Here is an 18282-nt window from a genome sequence, read left to right on the forward strand (position 1 = left end):
GCGTTTATTGTTGTTGAATTCAATTTGTGTATATTTCTTCGAGAAGTTGGTGTGATTACATGGTCCCATACATTTTTTTCAGTACATAAGAAACCTAACAAAAAGACACATTGAAATACTCCACAGTGGCACAAAGCAAAAACTATGCTGATTGGATGGGAAATACCATTTCATAGATCATGGGTGTGTCATTTGTTAAAAGTAAAAATTCACAATTTTGTGGAGTATTTTCAAAAAGTTTTTTACAAATTGAGCAAATGCCCTCTCAACATTGCTAGTGATAAGAAATTCATTAAACTCTACTAGCTTTGAACTTGGTAACCTTTAACAGGCAATCTCATCCCACTTGCTAGATCCAGGCCATCAATATCTGATCTACAAATAGAAATAGAACGCGGAGAACAGCAAGTGTGACATTGTGCATGCGATGTCGTTGTGAGACCAAATTTGTAGTTGCGCGTGTATGGCACAATTAGCATATTATGTACATGACTGTTTTGCCAAACACATCCGTCAGTGATATTATTTTGCCATACAGTAGGCGTCATGAACATTGACCAATAACGTACAAACGGTTTATGTGCATTGCCATACCCGATCATTTTGCCATACATGCGTGTCACCTGGTGCGATATGCCGCGTCCATAGACGACCCACTGGGCGGTCGAGCTTGGCGTTCTCCGGGTTTTATTTCTATGGCTCTATGCCAAAATCGCCGACCCCTATTTAAAGAGACCAATTCAATGCATAGAATGGCTGAAAGAAATCGGAAACTTCTAAAACCAACATACAAACGTTGTCGTTGTTGTATAACAAACTAAAAAAACAAAAATTCTCAAAAGACTTGCATAAGCCTAATAGCCAACACCTTCATCAGCCTCTGTAAAATTATACGGAAAAAAAAAAAAAATTCTTTTATGTTTTTGTCCATTGACCTTTTCTTAAAAAATCAGTGCATGCTGGTTTAGCTAGCGATCAAGCTAGACCAGCATGCAACTCATTCAATGCCACGAGTATTTGCAATAAGGTCTATCAAAGGTCTAACTTGTATGTGAGAAATTATAATACACAATCCAATTATAATTGACCATAATTTTAAAAAACCTTGTGTTTTATAGCAAACTTTGAGGGACCTTCAAAAATACCCTTTTTAATGATTGAAGTTATAAATATTACTTTAGACCAAAAAAGACTATAATTCGCATAAATAATGCCGAAATAAATTACCAAAACGGGGAAGGGTTTTTACGCTGGTATATAGAATCTACCATAATGCCTGACCAATAACTGCTTACAAATCTAAGCCTTTTTGAGATATGGCAGACACAGCACTGTATGGTTTGGGTAAATTTGTGTCAGTGTATACACCCAAAACAAACAGTACACTCCCATCACGTCCGCCATACTGTTCAACTAACCAAGAACTATCAGGAGCCTGACCAATAGAGTATAGGTCAGGATAAGTCAGGCTGGATCCAAATTTATGGCTACGGCTATGACTGTTGCTAAGGGTGTTGCTAAGGAGGATTTATACCTCACTTGCATGATTGAGCCGCAATCCACTCATAGCCATAGCCGTCTGAAGTCATTAAGCCGAATTACAAATGCTTTTACATGTTTAGAAACTGCTTGTCATTTGTATTAAATTTATTTTTAAATTGGCAAAGTTTTCTTCCAAAATACCAAATAACTTGATTGTACAATACCTTGTTTACAATTCTGCAGCAGAAAACTATAAAATATTTTAAAGTTCGCTATTATTTTGAACAATCTGTTTACCGTTTAATATAACAATTACGACTTTGCAACAACTATACAACATTGCACTGGCATATATGTATTATGTTTTATGATATATGGTAAGTTATTTGTTAATGTTAATTTACTAAACGGCACTTGAACAAAGCATTTCTTTTCTTTTTTAGAAAACTCACAGAAACAACTTGGAATATTTTGTTTATTTGTATATTCATACAACTTCTCCCTTTAATACAATGAAATTATTTGTTAAGTGTGCCTTCAACTTTATTCTTTGAATGTTTGTTTAGAGCTTACAACCTCGAACATTTTGTTTTTTGTATTTATAATATTCATATAACTTGTCCTTGTATTGAGAAACTTTTTACTGTGTTTTAATGCAATGAATTTGTTCTTACAGTGTATCTTCAACTATTTTGTTTTATAATTGATACGGCATACAACAGCTTCAATGTTTGCTTTATTGCAGACTACAAAATGCCACCAATATAATTTTCTTTTAAACACAATGAATAGAGCTGTTTAAGCAGAAAATGTGACGTCATGCACCTCGAGCCAGCCCCAAGTGACCCGTTCCACAAGCAGGGCACTTGGGGCTTACCCAGGTGATTCCCTGGAATGACGTCAAAGCTATTCGAATGTACCGGGGGCAGACCGGGGCCACCCAGGGAAGCAAATCGAACCCACCCTGTATCGCCACCATGCAAAGTTTCTACTTTTGTGTGGCATAGAACTAGAAGCCTCTGAACACAAACACTTTCAGAAGACTGATGGATATTCACACTTCCGACAAATTGTCAAAAATATTACCTCAAAATGTATAGAAGAAACGTTTTGGAAAAAAAATCTGGACAAAAATAATGAAAAAAGGGTTCAACAAACAGTGTATATATCACTATAATTATGCGCTAAATGTTATCAAGCACAATACAATTACTGGAATCTGTTTACCAAGTCAAGATGCAAAGTCTTTACAAAGTCTTTAAATTCTTACTGGCTTCGAGCTAAACTTGATAACAAAAAAATCAGCTTAGCAAATTTTGTGATATTGGGCAGTGGGTCAACGAGCAGTTTATCATAAGAAAATTTTGCTTAGCACAAATTATCTTGCTTAGCAAATGACTTGTCACCAGTCAAAACATCATTTAATTCACTGGTAGTGACTGGTCCCCTACTAGTTTTATTCTTAATGAATTATTTGGCGCATGGTGTTTTTCTTAACAGTTTTTTTTTATGACACTGAACCATTCCACCTGGAGAGACTGATGCAAGTTAAATATTCTATTACCTTAAATATATCTACAATGAAACTACAGCAACTGTCTGACCAATCAAAGTCAGTGACTCATCTTTTCTTTGGCGGTCCTTTTTTACTCAGCCAATAGGAAGATCCGATGGTTAGACCATCGACCGATACAGACATTGTCTTGGAGGGAATCTTGCTGAACTGTTTACTTCCGGAATTGTATCTGAATGTCACAAACGAAAAACAAAATCAATAAACGTGTGAACAAACTATAATAATAATAATAATATTGAAGTCTTATAAAGCTAACGTAACTACCAAACAAGGTACTCAAGGCTCTTAGTATATACAAACTTTCAGAAAGATAGGTTATTGCAGTGATGAATCCTGAGACTCAATTATTTAGCCCCTTATGAGTTTACAAGGTGCTACGGCGCATACAGCAGCCACAGCCAGGAACAACGGGGCAAACCCCTTCTCTTTTCAATAAGTGCAATGGGTTCTTTTACATGCGTTACACAACACATGGGACCAATGGCTTTACATTGTTCGTCCCATCCGAAGGACGAAGCAATGGTTAAGTGTCTTGCTTAAGGACACAAGTGTCGCGGCTGGGGATTCGAACCCAAACTCTGCTGATCAGAAACACCATAGTTTGAATTTGATGCTCTTAACCGCTCGGCCACAACACTTCCATTTATCTCATCGAAGAAAATGAGAAAGAACAAAATCAGGGGAATGCCTTCTCCTAAGGAGGAGCATTAGACTCTACTACATCTAAACTCTGACTTAATATTTGAAATAAAAAAGTTGCAACCCCTTAAGTTGATTCCTCTCCTGCCGCTTCCCAAGTTCTATCGTAAACTTTGGTGTGATCTTCGACTACACGACACGACGGTTGTATGGTTTCTGACTGGTGTGTCCAAACTACTTCTGATAGTGCCTTCTTTTGAATCAACCCCTTCCAACTATGTTAAATTTCTATTTGGTTGGGTGACGGAATCGAGTTAATCCCAAGGTCGTAGATTCGTATACCGCTCTAGCAATTTTTTCTTGTTCAACCCAAAATACTTTCAGCCAGTTTCCCTTCTGGTTTACTATTATTAGTGTAAAGAGATTTCACTAACATTGCTAATAAAAAGTTTTCCACATCTTTCAGGTTCTACAGAGAGCACTACTTTTGAGGACCCCCTCCCCAAAGTAGTACTTCTCAACAATTTTCTCAACATGAAAGATCTCATGACTGACTACTCACTTGTATAGATTCTCATACATCTTTTGAGTAATATGTCTGGGACCGACACCAAAGAGTTTCCAAAGCTCTTCAGTGTCTGGTGAGTAGCTGTAGACTGAGCGGAATTGGAGCTGGGCGTCACGGAATAAGATGATGAAATGTTTAGCATCAGCCTTGGCTAGCTCCTGAGAAAACAATTTAATAAAAGTAATAATAGAATACTTTAAAAGAACAATATACATACATGAACATACAACAAACACCCGTAAAATGTCAAAACCTTAAAACCTTACTTGGTAACGAGTAATGGGGAGCTGTTGATAGTATCAAACATCGTGACAAACGGCTCCCTCTGAAGTAACGTAGTTTTTGAGAAAAAAGTATTTTTCCACAAATTTGATTTTGAGACCTCAGAATTAGATTTTGAGGTCTCGAAATCAAGCATCTATGAAAGCACACAACTTCGTGTGACAAGGGTTTTTTTCTTTCATTATTATCTCGCAACGACGACCAATATTGAGCTCAAATTTTCAAATGTTTGTGATTTTATGCATATGTTGAGATACACCAAGTGAAAAGAGCCGTCGTTGACAATTACTAATAGTGTCCAGTGTCTTTAAACCATCTCAGCTCCCTGGGGAGTATACAGCCTTGTGCAACATTAATATGCGCTACTCGGCTAAATCAATCACAAGAACCATCTCTGCCCTCACAGGTACCCATTTACCCCTGGGTGGGAGAAGCAAGTGTCAGGACTCCCGAACCCACACTCTGCTGAACAGAATCACCAGAGCTTGAATTTGGTGCTCTTATTCGGCGCTCAGCCACGACACCCTACACGACTTACCTCTAAGACTTTATCTTTATGGTCCTTATTGACCTCTCCAGCAAGCACACAATGAGAGATAGCATTTGTGATGATATGACGATTCGACTTAGTGGTTGGTTTCACGTATAACTTGGGACCTGTCAAATTCAAACACACAATCAACAAATAAATAACTATACAATAAACCTGGCTCTCGGTACCATGTACATGTAAATGCTTCACGTAGCTACGGTGTCATTAAAGGCCAATTGGAAGCGAAAGTTTCTTCGAGCAAGAAATATAAATTAGACAAATGAGGGAATCTTGCATTACTTAAGCCGTACCCGAATAAGCCATTTGCGAGTTAGATTTGAATAATGTATGGTACAATGACTTGCTTAGTCACAATCTGTCGCTTACTTTTGAATTCCTCAGACTATAGAGACAGTTGCTATGTTAAATGGTTCGGTGGCAAACCTTTGCATAGCAACCTCCAGATGAGCAAACCCTAGAGACATTGTGCTATGCACATCCATTCAGGTAGTGTATGGATGTTCGCCGTCTCTTACGTAACTACGCAAAAGCTTGCCCCGAATCATGTGACATACATGTAGTAACCGTCTCTATAGGCTGAGGAATTCAAATTTATGTGTAACAGACAATATTCCAATCTAACATGCAAATTGCTTATTGGCAGCTACAGCTGTGGCTCCAACTGTTACTAAGGGCGTTACTAAGGACCTGCTACAGACAATGTGACCTGTGACATCACATGTTTACAAAAGAGCCACAGAGCATGGACTTCCTGCAGGCACGATTTGTACACAGCTCAATGGAAGAAAACATAAAATCTTATATTTTATGGAGATTGCACTGTCTAATTCTTATGATGGAAGGGGGGCACATCTCAAAACTTGCCCAGCTTTTACTTTTATAACTCTTGGATTTACAATGTATGTGGAAATTATGACAAAAAATGTCAACTTTCCCATACGACCAGTGCAGTATCTTGCCTGCCAGAATACCCAAATAATGCACAAGGTCACACTTAATGTAAATAAAGTTCAGATGGTCTATACTTCAATGCATGATGATGAGGTGATAGAGTCAAAGGCATAAATGTAGCCGCCAATTTGGACTTGGACTTAGCTTCATGCATCTCTTCATGCAAGGGATAAACTTGACTTGGTTTAACAAACGAGGTATTTCAGTTCAATGTTCACATAACTTTTAAACAAAGAGAGTGATGGGACTTGTTATAGAGGGAATGCACAGTACGACATTAAAAATGGATGGATTGCACATGTAGCATCATCGACCGAATGGAAAAGTGCACATGTGAATGCGCTGTGCAAGACTCTCAGCCAATAGACCTTTATCACACTGTGACCAGCTTGGTCATGTTCCCTGTTTCCAATAACAGTAATGAATGCTAACATTCATTGCGCATGGCACCAGACTATTTTTTTGGTCCAGCCTCAGTTTAGTTACATTGAGTTGGAATGGAGTGAAATCAAGATGACCACACGTGATAAAGATCTATGATAGCCTTTCACGCGTGCATGTTTCATAAAAGTTGGCAGTCAATGACATCATGTGTAGTCCATCTATGTATTGTTCTATTATTCCCTTTTCTAAATCCTTTTTTATTCACTTTGCCCCTTTAAGGGACCCAGTTTAACAAAGAAAAAGCATTGGGTAAAAGTCCCCACAGCTCTGTTAAGCCAGAACACAAGTTTATGTACACTGATCAATTTATTCGATCATGCGTGGACATGTATTCAATCGGGAATTTCGCAAAATCTCAAAAACGAAACCACCTTTTTAAATGAACTTTTTACATGTTAGTTTTGTTGTATACATGTACATCTACGTTTATTAAAACAATCAACTGGTTTGAAAAACCAAACGTATACTTTGCCTTTAAAGGAAGATACCGTACAGCTTAGGTTGATCTACCATCTTGAAAATGGCAGTAATGTGTTTGTTACAAACGTGGTGATTGGTCAAATACTAAACACTGAAACAGCTGATTGGTGGAAATAGTTTGAATGCTGGGAGAGTCTGAAGGCATAGCATGAAGAGAGGATGTACAGGTAGAGAAATAGACAGCAATATGAGCCTTGTCTGGGGTTTCTTTACACATGGGTTTATATTATAGGTAATGGGTATAATGGGTGGAAAGGGGAAATCAAGATCACTGGTGTCTAAATCATGGGTTACAAAGTGCAGAATGGGTATAATGGGTGGAAAGGGGAAATCAAGATCACTGGTGTCTAAATCATGGGTTACAAGGTGCAGAATGGGTATAATGGGTGGAAAGGGGAAATCAAGATCACTGGTGTCTAAATCATGGGTTACAAGGTGCAGAATGGGTATAATGGGTGGAAAGGGGAAATCAAGATAACTGGTGTCTAAATCATGGGTTACAAGGTGCAGAATGGGTATAATGGGTGGAAAGGGGAATTCAAGATCACTGGTGTCTAAATCATGGGTTACAAGGTGCAGAATGGGTATAATGGGTGGAAAGGGGAATTCAAGATCACTGGTGTCTAAATCATGGGTTACAAGGTGCAGAATTGGTATAATGGGTGGAAAGGGGAATTCAAGATCATTGATGCTGGTGTCTAAATCATGGGTTACAAAGTGCAGAATGGGTATTGGGTGGGATTGGATATTCAAGATCATAGGCGCTGAGGTCTGACTCATGGGTTATTAGGGGACAAAATGGGTATTGGGTATAAGGGGAATTGAAAAATCATGGGTGCTTACTAATGTCTGAATCATCGGTTATGAGGGGACAAAGTAATAATAATAATAATAATAATTTGGGGGGCTAATCATCCTGTACTCCTAAGAACAGAATTGCCAAGGACGCGGCTACATGTTCGAGAAGCAGGCATGCAAGGGCGCCTTTGGCTGCCAGCCACATCAACCCATTATGACCACGGAGCACAGCCAAAGATCGGAAGTGTTTGATTTTTTTTCCCGAGGGAGGAAAACCGGATGGTCTGGAAAACCCTCGTGGCACAGCAGAGAACCAACGCACAACTCAACTCACATGGCCCTGGCTGGGTATCGAACCTTGGTGAGAGGAGAGTGCTTTACGCGCAAGCCAACCATGCCACAGAATGGGTATTGGTATAAGGGGAATTGAAAAATCATGGGTGCTTATGTCTGAATCATCGGTTATGAGGGGACAGAATGGGTATTGGGTATAATGGGTGGAAAGGGGAATTCAAGATCATGGGTTCTGACGTCTGATTCTTGGGTTAATAGGGGACAGAATGGGTACTGGGTACAACAGGAATTAAAAATCATGGGTGCTTATGTGTGAAGCATGGGTTATGGGACAGAATGGATACAGGGTATAATGGGTGGAATTTGGAATTTGGAACTCAAGATTATAGGTGCTAATGTTTGAACCATGGGTTATTAGGGGAGAGAATGGGTATTGGGTATAAGGGGTGGAATTGAGAATTAAAGTTCCTGGGTGCTCATGGGTTTCGAGGGGACAGAATGGATACTGGGTATAATGGGTGGAATTTGGAATTTGGAACTCAAGATTATAGGTGCTTATGTTTGAATCATGGGTTATTAGGGGAGAGAATGGGTATTGGGTATAAGGGGTGGAACTGAGAATTCAAATTCCTGGGTGCTCATGGGTTTCGAGGGGACAGAATGGGTACTGGGTATAAACAGATGGAATTGAGAACTCGGTGAAATCTGTCTTTATAATTTCACTCAGTTTCGCCTTGTGTAATAAAATGTTCCAGATTTCACCTTTCGATTATATTCTGCGTCCATGCACTCATGCATCCAATATTTCTATATATAATAAGAGGCAAAGAACTTTCTGGGGTAAATGGGAAAAACAGGTAAGACCTTTATATTTGAAAGACGGATGTGGAGGGATATAGGGATCAATACGTTTAAAGAGATGCAGTGTCTAAAATGAATGCATTCACTGGGAAACCATCAAGGAACCAGACTACCACAGGGGGCAAAGGTCAAACACTAATTTGAAGATGTATTTTGGGGCAACGCTTTTGCAATACATCAAGCGTGCATGTCTACCACTGATACAAGTATGCACACAAAATAATGCAGCATAGTCACAAGCGTTTACATGCAAGGTTTAGGGTGAGGTAAAACGGGACATTAAATAACACTTTGATTGTCTCTGTAGGGTTCTCTGTGTGTTCAGCCAGACTCTGCTCTCAGGTTCCTGTATATACACATGTTCCCCCTACTTTTGTTGTATGCTATAAAGGTGTAATGTAAAGGCAAAGCTTGCTACACAGCGATATTTGGATATGGGGGTCCTGTACAACAGAACAAACATTGCAGACAACTATAGGGATCACCAGTAAACCATAATGAAGCTCAACCATGCAAATCAAATCAACTCAAAATGGCGTCAAAGGCTTTTACATGCAGGGGGTTGGGAGTCCAAAACACACAGGGTGACAAAACGTCGAATTAGCAGACACAATAAATCACGGTCCACAAACCCTGGTAGTCCACGGCTGCACCACCGCCTCCCGAGCCACTACTGTCCAGCGAGACGACACTGGCCGCACACGACCCCGTGACCTTCTCCTCCAGATGACCTTTGACAAGCGGCAGTTTCTCCTTCTTACCATTGGGCTCCGGGCTATTGGGCTCTTTGACCTTAATGACCTTAGGGGATTCGGGCGGTGGTTGCTTGGCAACCTTTTCGGGAGACAGTTGAGGAGGGGATTTCTTCACCGCTTTTGGGATTTTAGTACCAGCAGCGCCTTTTTTAGTTTCGGGCGGGACAGTCTGCTGATTGGGTGGTGAAGTGGTTGGCTCAGGCTCAGTTTTTTCTGTGAGGGTTGTGATATGATAGTGAAAGTTAGTGCAAAATGTGTAAATAAATATGCATAGGCAGAGGTTATGAAAACCCATTCTGAAAGTGTGTCACCCAGCAGCCTGTCTTCCAACTTCCAAACAAAAACATGTCCTGTAAAGTGAGAGTCTTTTACTTGAAATGTGCCAGACGATGACAATTTGATCTCTAAATGGAGCAACAAACGTTGTCATTATTTACAAAGGACTATTCTTCAGGTTTCTAGGCCATTCGAATATTATTAGTTCAGGCAGTCAGAGTGAAGCAAATGACAATGAGTAATGAAATGAATTAACTTGTTCAAGATGAGCAGAAGAATCTGAAGTCATGGTGACATAGGGTGACAGTTGGTGACAGTTGGTGAGAGATGGTGACATTTGGTGACATTTGGACAGTACGTCCAATGAGTGAGTTTTATACCTTTTTATTAACTCTTAGTTTGAATGACAGCTTTTGGGATAAGTTTACTCGAGATAGTTTGACAATGAACCCTGAAACAGCCCAGGAATACCTCAAGCTGAGGTGTTTTCAACCTGATTTATTTTGCGATTCTTGCTAAAACAGGTTATGTTCCCGTCAGGAAGCCTGATCAGAAACACCAGGGCCAAATGTAACAGAGCTGCTTAAGCACAACAAATTATGCTTACCAGAATATGGTTACCAGCCAAACGACCATGTCACATGTACAATTTGTGACTGGCTCATTTCCGCTTAGCAGAAAATTGTTCAAAAATATTTTCTGATAAAACAGCTACAGCTGGGCCCCGGACCTGTCTGATGTGCTTGACCACTCAAAAAAACGACTCGCCAATTAAGCGGCACCATGATTTGAAAACGCTGCTTTTAAAGCGAACACTCCTGAACTTTTCACATTTACTCAAATAAGGAGCACACTCATTTATGCAAATATATTGAAATGAATATGCAAATATTTAAATCAGTAAATGCAGATTTTGGCAATGAACTTTGTTGCTTTGCAAAGGAATTTAATTTTGTGGCAAACTAAAAGTTAACTTAAAAGGAAAACAAATTAATGTTAGAAAAATATGGGAAAAAGTATGGACGACATTTTAAAACACTCTTTATTGGGATGGTTTCGATAGCATCATTGAAATTAAGACTAAAAGTCACTGGACACATTTGGTAATTGTCAAAGTCCAGTATTTTCACTTTGTGTATCCCAACATATGCATACGAATAATAACAAATCTGTGAAAATTTGAACTCAAATGGTCATCCAAGTTGCAAGAGATTAATGAAAGGAAAAACACCCCTGTTGCACAAATTTGTGTGCGTGTAGATGCCTATAAAAGGGTTCAGGCTGAAAGTCTTTTAATATTTTAGTGGGAAATTACCTCCTTCTCAAAAACTACGTTGTTTTATACTGTGAACAGCTCTCCATTGCTTGTTACCAAGTAAGTTTTAATGCCAACACTTTTTTTGAGCAATTACCAATAGTGTCCAATGCCTTTAAGGCACAGTCAACTAAAGTCACTGTTCGGGCTGAAACGGTTAATTCTGTACACTGAAGACTGCACTGATCTTCAAAAACCTTCATTTAATGAACCCAAACATGGGCAACGCAATGGAGGAAACAATGTTAGAAACATGAAAGAAAAACTCTGTTAGTATGAAAATAACGATGACTTGTGAGTGGATTAGCGATGAGCTGAAAGCACTCCACGCAAACATACCCGGCGCTCCGCCACCACTTAAACCCCCATGTGGCGCTTGACTGCCACGCGAGGGCCAACCACTATCGTCACTAGAGGGCGCACTCAGTGTGAAGGATTTCTTCTGGACACCTGGTAGTTGAAATGGATGTAGAAGGCCATATTGGAACTTAATATCTTCTTGCTTTGGGCTATGGCTGTTTGGTATAGCCAGAATGCTGATGCAGTGATCTGGATAAAAACTGTAGCCAAAGCCGATGCTTTCAGCTAGCGCTGTATGTTGTATGCAATTTCATGAATTTGTGTACTTCAGAATTCTGTACCTATTAAGCCCATGAAATCACATGCTTTAATGGAAGATATGTGTTCGGTCATCACCTAATCATTTATAGCAATAAAAATTGTTGGTTAGAAGTCTATAGCAGCGATTGAGAGTATATGTAATAAAGCATTTTGAGAAACATTTCACTTTGAAGTAATGAGGTTACATGTATGTAAAAAGATAACAGTTTTTATACCCCAAATTTGAATCTGAGAAGCGTTACCGCGTAACAAATCTCAGATTGTGAATTCCTATTAGGGATCATTCTTTCTGCATGGATAGTTTCACTCCAGATTTTCAGCGATACCTAAAAAAAAATCACCACCTTTTGAAATGACATTTCCAGATGTTAGTTTTATTGTATAGATCTTATTTTTATAGAATCAAAACAATCAAATAGTTCCAAAGAAACAAAGGAATACTTTGACTTTCAAGGGCGCTAAAAGCGCAGAATTCGGCCCATAAAAACACACGCTTTACAGGGCGCAGCACGCTGCAGAAATCTGTGGTGAGCAGTGCCATAAAATTCCATCCATACCTACAATGTAGGCACATAATTAATTCATTTGATAATTCCTCATTCCAACAATTTGCAAATTATTCTCCCAAAAGTCATTTCCTTTCCATCGCTCCAAATCCATAACTGTGTTTTGTTTTCCTCTTCAAAAATGCAGATTAAAAAGAAAAATCACCAAAATGCGTAAATGCTTTGAAATGCAACATACAAAAAATAAAGGGAAGGCAGCTGGCATTCAAGTACAAATGACCTTTGACCTAATGAAGTGTGTCAACATAAATTATTATTTAAAATTATGTGGTTAATAATTTGTAATTTTTTCTGTACTTATAAAGGATTGTTCACTGTTATTTCTGTCGGCGTGTTTGTGACACAGTTTTGTTAAATTGTCCAGTTTTTGGTTCACCAAAATAAAATTTTCAATATGCCCTGACTTGGCTTGAATCCCAATCGAATAATATGCCTGGATTTTTTTTTACACAGAACTCGGGAAAGTACTGAGTATATAGTGCTATAGGGTAGAAACCAATTAAAATGCCCTGACTGATTGCAATGCAAAATGTTGTTGCCAGCCTCGCTACCATGGGCAGCAGCGCGCCATATCGATACCTCTCGTCACTAACCCCTGGAAGGAATGTGCTGAAAAACAACGGTACCAAAAAGTGACTGCTTTGTGCGCACACTTGTTAAAAACTTTCCAGAAGTTGTGGGGTGCTTGTAGGATGCTTAGTTCACATGTCAAACTCATTTTCACGCAATCCACTTCAAACGAATCATGTTTTAAACAGTCAATCTACACTGCACGCTATTAGATATACAAGTATAAGATGAAATAATGAGAGGCGACCAGTTGCTCTTTGACTTGATGCGTCTTTTGACAGCGCGCTCTGCGTAGACTCTAAAGCCCGGTTCATACTTCCTGCGAATGCAAAGTCGAAGCGAATGTTGACGTCACAAATTCGCAACAAATAATTCGCAGCAGTTCAACTCTGCTCAACTCACTTGGGAATATCGCTGCGAAAGGAAAGTTGTGACATCACACTCACGTCAAGTTCACGTCGCATTCGCATTTGCAGTTCATGAAGTATGAACCGGGCTTAACACAGAATGGATCAACAATAGGACGAATTAAAATATCCAAAAAAGTTGGATATTATTTAAAGGCACACTTCCAGGGATTGTAACCGAGCAAAGCATTCTTGGAAAAAATTGCGCTGCCACATTGTACACCTATAGCATTGAGGTTGGGCTTCTGCTGATCAAAATGGATATATGACCTTTCACCTTTGACATGATATGAGGTCAATGGTGACACACAGGGTGAGGAGAATTTTTTTTTACAAGACCAACATTCTGTTCTGAAAAAAAACAAAGCGATTCTGTTTCAAACTTTCTTTCGGAAAACACGAACGAAACTTGTTGAAGAATTGCAAGACAGGACACCTTCACAATTTCCTCGGCTAAAACTTCTTCTAAGTATAATATATGACCCTGAATGCAAATTCGTGACTAAGAGGTCAAAAGGGGTCAAAAGGGGTCAAGAGGTCAAATCGGGGTCAAGAGGTCAATTGGGTTAAACGTCTCTGACATTTGACCCAACATAAGGCACTTACTGTATTCAGCGATGTCTTTGTCATGGCCGTAGCGGCTTGTTGCCGGCCGAGCATAGTCAGTTTGATCCTCTACAACGCAAGATTTAGGGCGTGGTTTTGACGATGACTTCGTCCGCCTCACTGGGGCAGGTGGTTCATTCTCTTGCTGTAAAATAAAAAGGTACAAGAAGATAGAATCAACAGTACGTTTTTTTTTATATAGAGTACTCTGCATAAGTCTCGAACACAGATGGATCAACCGCAGGACTACCTGAAGATACTGTACACTATTGGTAATTGTCACAGACCAGTCTTCTCACTTGGTGTATCTCAACACATGCATAAAATAACAAACCTGTAAAAATTTGAGCTCATTTGGTTGTCGAAGTTGCGAGATAACTTTTTAGATGCACTAATTTTATAAGTAATACATGTCATTCCTCATGTGAATGCACAGTGGTTTAGGACCAAGACATTTCATCAAAAAAATATTCCCAGTTTTTGTTCATGCTTTTACTGGACATATCTAATAAAACTTTTCAACTTTAAAAACAACTAGACATGATTGCATTTGTGCTCAAATGCATAGCTGTTTTGTTAAAAACATTTTCAAATTCCTCAACTGAATTTGAATTTCTTTTTTGTATTCAAATGCAGTTATGACCAATCCAGTCTTTTTTTTATATTTTTTTTTAAAGTTATACCATGTTCAGGTAGCAATTTTTGACTTAAAGGTGCAAAATTGAAAAATTCTTAAAAAATCAAGTGATGACGCCATTATGACGTCATTTCACAATTCACAAGAACTTGCCAATATCTAACAGCCTATTAAGTTTCAACATGATCGCATCATTACTTCGGGTGTTATACGAGTTCAAAAAGTGCACCTTTAATGCCACGTCACGTGAACCCACATGACGTCATTGATCTGAAACTTCCCACATTATGATACCTGCCTGACAATCAACATACATGTAGTGCATAACTTTTGAAGTGATTACACAAAACTTCACCATACACATCTTCAAAAAGTCTATTTTGAAGAGTTTTCAACCGTCGCTAGAGGACGCTAATGCGTTTTGTGAACTGCCCAGACACTAAGACCCCGTTTCCATTGGACCCCGCATTGATCTCCCAATTCGAGAAAAGGGCGATCAACACCCCGAAAGGGCGATCAAAGGGCGATCAACGAGAAACAGGCTCTAGTGGGAACGCGAGGGCGATCAGGATCTGACCGTGCAATTTTGATCCTCCTCAGGAGTAGGATTAAAGCGGGATCTGATCGCCTTTTGGATTAATGGGCGATCAAAAGTTTAGTGGGAACGCAAAGGGCGATCAGACCCCGCAGCTTGCTAGCGAAACAGTGTTCTTTTGAACCCACTTCCGTTCCCAAAAAGGGGGATTAATGCGCGATCATACTCAAGTGGGAATGCTACCGCGATTTCACGTCTGCAACAAATTTGTTGCGGGATCCCGATCTCGCAATTGTGGATCCAGTGGGAACGCGGTATAACAGCATTGAAAGCAACTTCATAACTTTTGCCACTTTTGAATTAGAGGGCACTTCCGGTTTCGACCGAAAGTAGAGGTCATGTGAGGTCACGCACACAAAACAAAATGAAGACCTAATTTATCCCTACCCAATCCCGCAAACAGAAACCTTGTGGCTGAATTGATATAGATTCTCAAATATTTAAAATAAAACAGCTTTAAGATGAGGTCATGTGACAGGTGATGACGTCATCATGACATCATTGCTTAAGGATCATCATACCACCAATACTTTTCATATGCCAGCTTATTTCTAAAATTGTCATACGTCGGCATATGCTGGCGTAAACATCAAGGTGTGAGCATTTAAGATTGACTCACAGTTATGATCAATCTGAAAAATAATACGAATACCAAAACTCATTTAGCACCCTAATAATGTAGACATGGTCTAGGACGCTGACCATAGAACTATAGCAACGGGAGTAAAAGTTCTTAGAAACATTCAACCAGTTAATAAACGAGCTCTTAGCTCTTTATGATATCTAGTCATGAATTGTCGTCAAGACACAGTTTAATAAAGGGTTTGGGTACTTTTTGGAAGTCACCAACAATAAATGTCCAAAGATTTACTTAAAACTTACACTGTTTTAAGATGATAAGCAAATAATACTTGCTCAGGTACATGTAAAACTAGGATTTAAAAAACTTTTAATCAAAGTCTTTTTTATAGCATAGTTTAGGCGAACCCTTTACTGTCCTGGAAACAAAAAAACACATAGATATCAACTAAGTTTTCCTCATAGGATGGTTGAGGCATTTCCTTAACTATCCTAGGAATAAAAACAAACACATAGTAGCTGTATTTTCTTCCTATGATGGTTGAGGCATTTCCTTAACCATCCTGGGATTAAAAAAGACATAATAACTGTGTTTTTCTCCTATGATGGTTGAGGTATTTCCCTAACTATCCTAGGAATAAAAAATACATAGCAACTGTGTTTTTTTTCTAGGATGGTTGAGGCATTTCCTCAACCATCCTATAAATAATAAAGACATGTTAACTGTGTTTTTCCTCTTAGGATGGTTGGGGCATTTCCTTAAGTATGTTTCTCCTCCTAGGATATTTTAGGAATTTCCTCAACTTTCCCAAGTCTGTTTATTGTTCCCCCTCCCCCTTAAAGGATAGGTTAGGCAGCTGAACTGACATTTATTTTATCCTGGAAGAAATTTAATTAAATAAGGTGGATTCCGTATAGGATAATGCCCGAGGTGCGCGTCATTCGTACCCATTCACCGAGGGCATAATGCGACTTAACCCACACCTGTGACGTCATGCTATTGTTAAAATCGCTCCATTATTTTGCATGAATGGCGCGATATTGTTTAATTTTTAAGTCAATTGTTTGTATGTATTACGTAAGCTTGTTCACTCCAGTGAACACCACTGGTGGTGTGTGAACAATGGACGAAGACCAACATTTAGGAAATAATGCTCATTCCTTCGATAGCGGCATCATAGATCGGGAGCGAAAGTGGCAGCAGATAAGTGATTTTGTTTCTTGACTTTAAGTGAATTTATACAAGTTAGTGATAGAAACAGACTATCAGATGATGTTGTAGCCGACTTTCTCGGTCTACAAAAAACCCAAAAGGTGAAGATAAAAGAAGTGACCTACCCGCATACAAGCCTGTAGTTTCAGATTTGTTTTTAATAAACAAATTTAAGCTACCTTTATGATCAACAATTTCAGTTGAATTCCTGTTATTTTATGATATTGAAAAAAGTATCTTTGCAATCTTAAATTTTAGGGACTTTACTCACCATGTTATGTATGATAAATTAAGCATTTTGAATTAATAAAAACAAAAAACAAAAATACTGGTTAAAATGAAATTGATTTATCTGACTTTAAGACCTGCTTAAATTACTGTTGTAGTTCTATAATTATTTTTTAACATCTCAGCTAAATTATAACTTAATAATGTAGCTGTTCACTTGTGGAAAGTGTTAACGATCATTTTGCAATACATGTGTAGCTCTATTAACCTGTGTTAAAAACCATTAAAAACAAAATAGTATATGGTCCATGGCGTCATTGACTTCATTTACTTTATTCCCTAACTCTTTTATGCACAATGGGTGAATAGATGTACCCATCGCGCCATTCGTGCAAAATAATGGAGCGATTTAACAATAGCATGACGTCACAGGTGTGGGTTAATAAATAATAAATGTCTTAATACTATACCAGTTTTTATCGAGTCAAGAATAATTGTAATATTTATATGCCTTTTAAATTTGCCTATTTGAGATAGATCGTGTAGGTCGATCAGGATAAAATTGTCTTCCTTAAGCTTTTATCAGCCATGTGAAATTATAGTGGTGCCATTTTGTATTATACCATGTTTTGCAACACATCGTAGGTGCTGCAGTTTTTGAAAAATGAAAAGAAAAAAAAAAAACAATTTCACCAAAATAATTTTCACCCAGTGAGTCAAAAATTATTTTAGCATGTACAGCACATTTACACGACTATCCTGAAAACATTGCCCTGTGATTCTCACTTTTTTTCTTCAAAAAAACACTTAAAGCTGAAACTTCCACAAGTAAATTATAATTTATCACATACATCTTAATTTCACTCACAGTAAGTATGTTACTGTGAGTGATGTTTATGTTACCGAACCAAGGCTGGAAGAACAAAATAGTCTGGTTCCTACTTGCAAAATGACTATTAGCATTCATTATTCTTATTTCGATACGG

The 18282-nt window shown here is 38.6% G+C and overlaps 1 protein-coding gene across 7 annotated transcripts in view; it reads right to left on the minus strand.

The window, feature by feature from the left end:
* Positions 1 to 1934: 1934 nt before the first annotated feature.
* LOC139950191 (calmodulin-regulated spectrin-associated protein 1-B-like) overlaps positions 1935 to 18282 on the minus strand; it is a 68589-nt gene continuing 52241 nt past the window's right edge. For 5 of the 7 annotated variants that reach the window (XM_071948830.1, XM_071948834.1, XM_071948827.1 and 2 more), the window contains 6 exons: positions 14045 to 14189; positions 11614 to 11724; positions 9561 to 9896; positions 5086 to 5204; positions 4260 to 4423; positions 1935 to 3227 (listed from right to left, as the gene is read on the minus strand). In XM_071948830.1, coding sequence (XP_071804931.1) covers positions 3104 to 3227; positions 4260 to 4423; positions 5086 to 5204; positions 9561 to 9896; positions 11614 to 11724; positions 14045 to 14189 — 999 coding nt within the window. In that variant the 3' untranslated portion in view covers positions 1935 to 3103. The remainder of the gene's footprint in view (positions 3228 to 4259; positions 4424 to 5085; positions 5205 to 9560; positions 9897 to 11613; positions 11725 to 14044; positions 14190 to 18282) is intronic. The other 2 variants (XM_071948831.1, XM_071948833.1) reach the window with 2 other exon arrangements.

This window comes from Asterias amurensis, chromosome 17 (genome assembly GCF_032118995.1).
Source record: "Asterias amurensis chromosome 17, ASM3211899v1".
Lineage (NCBI taxonomy): Eukaryota > Metazoa > Echinodermata > Asteroidea > Forcipulatida > Asteriidae > Asterias > Asterias amurensis.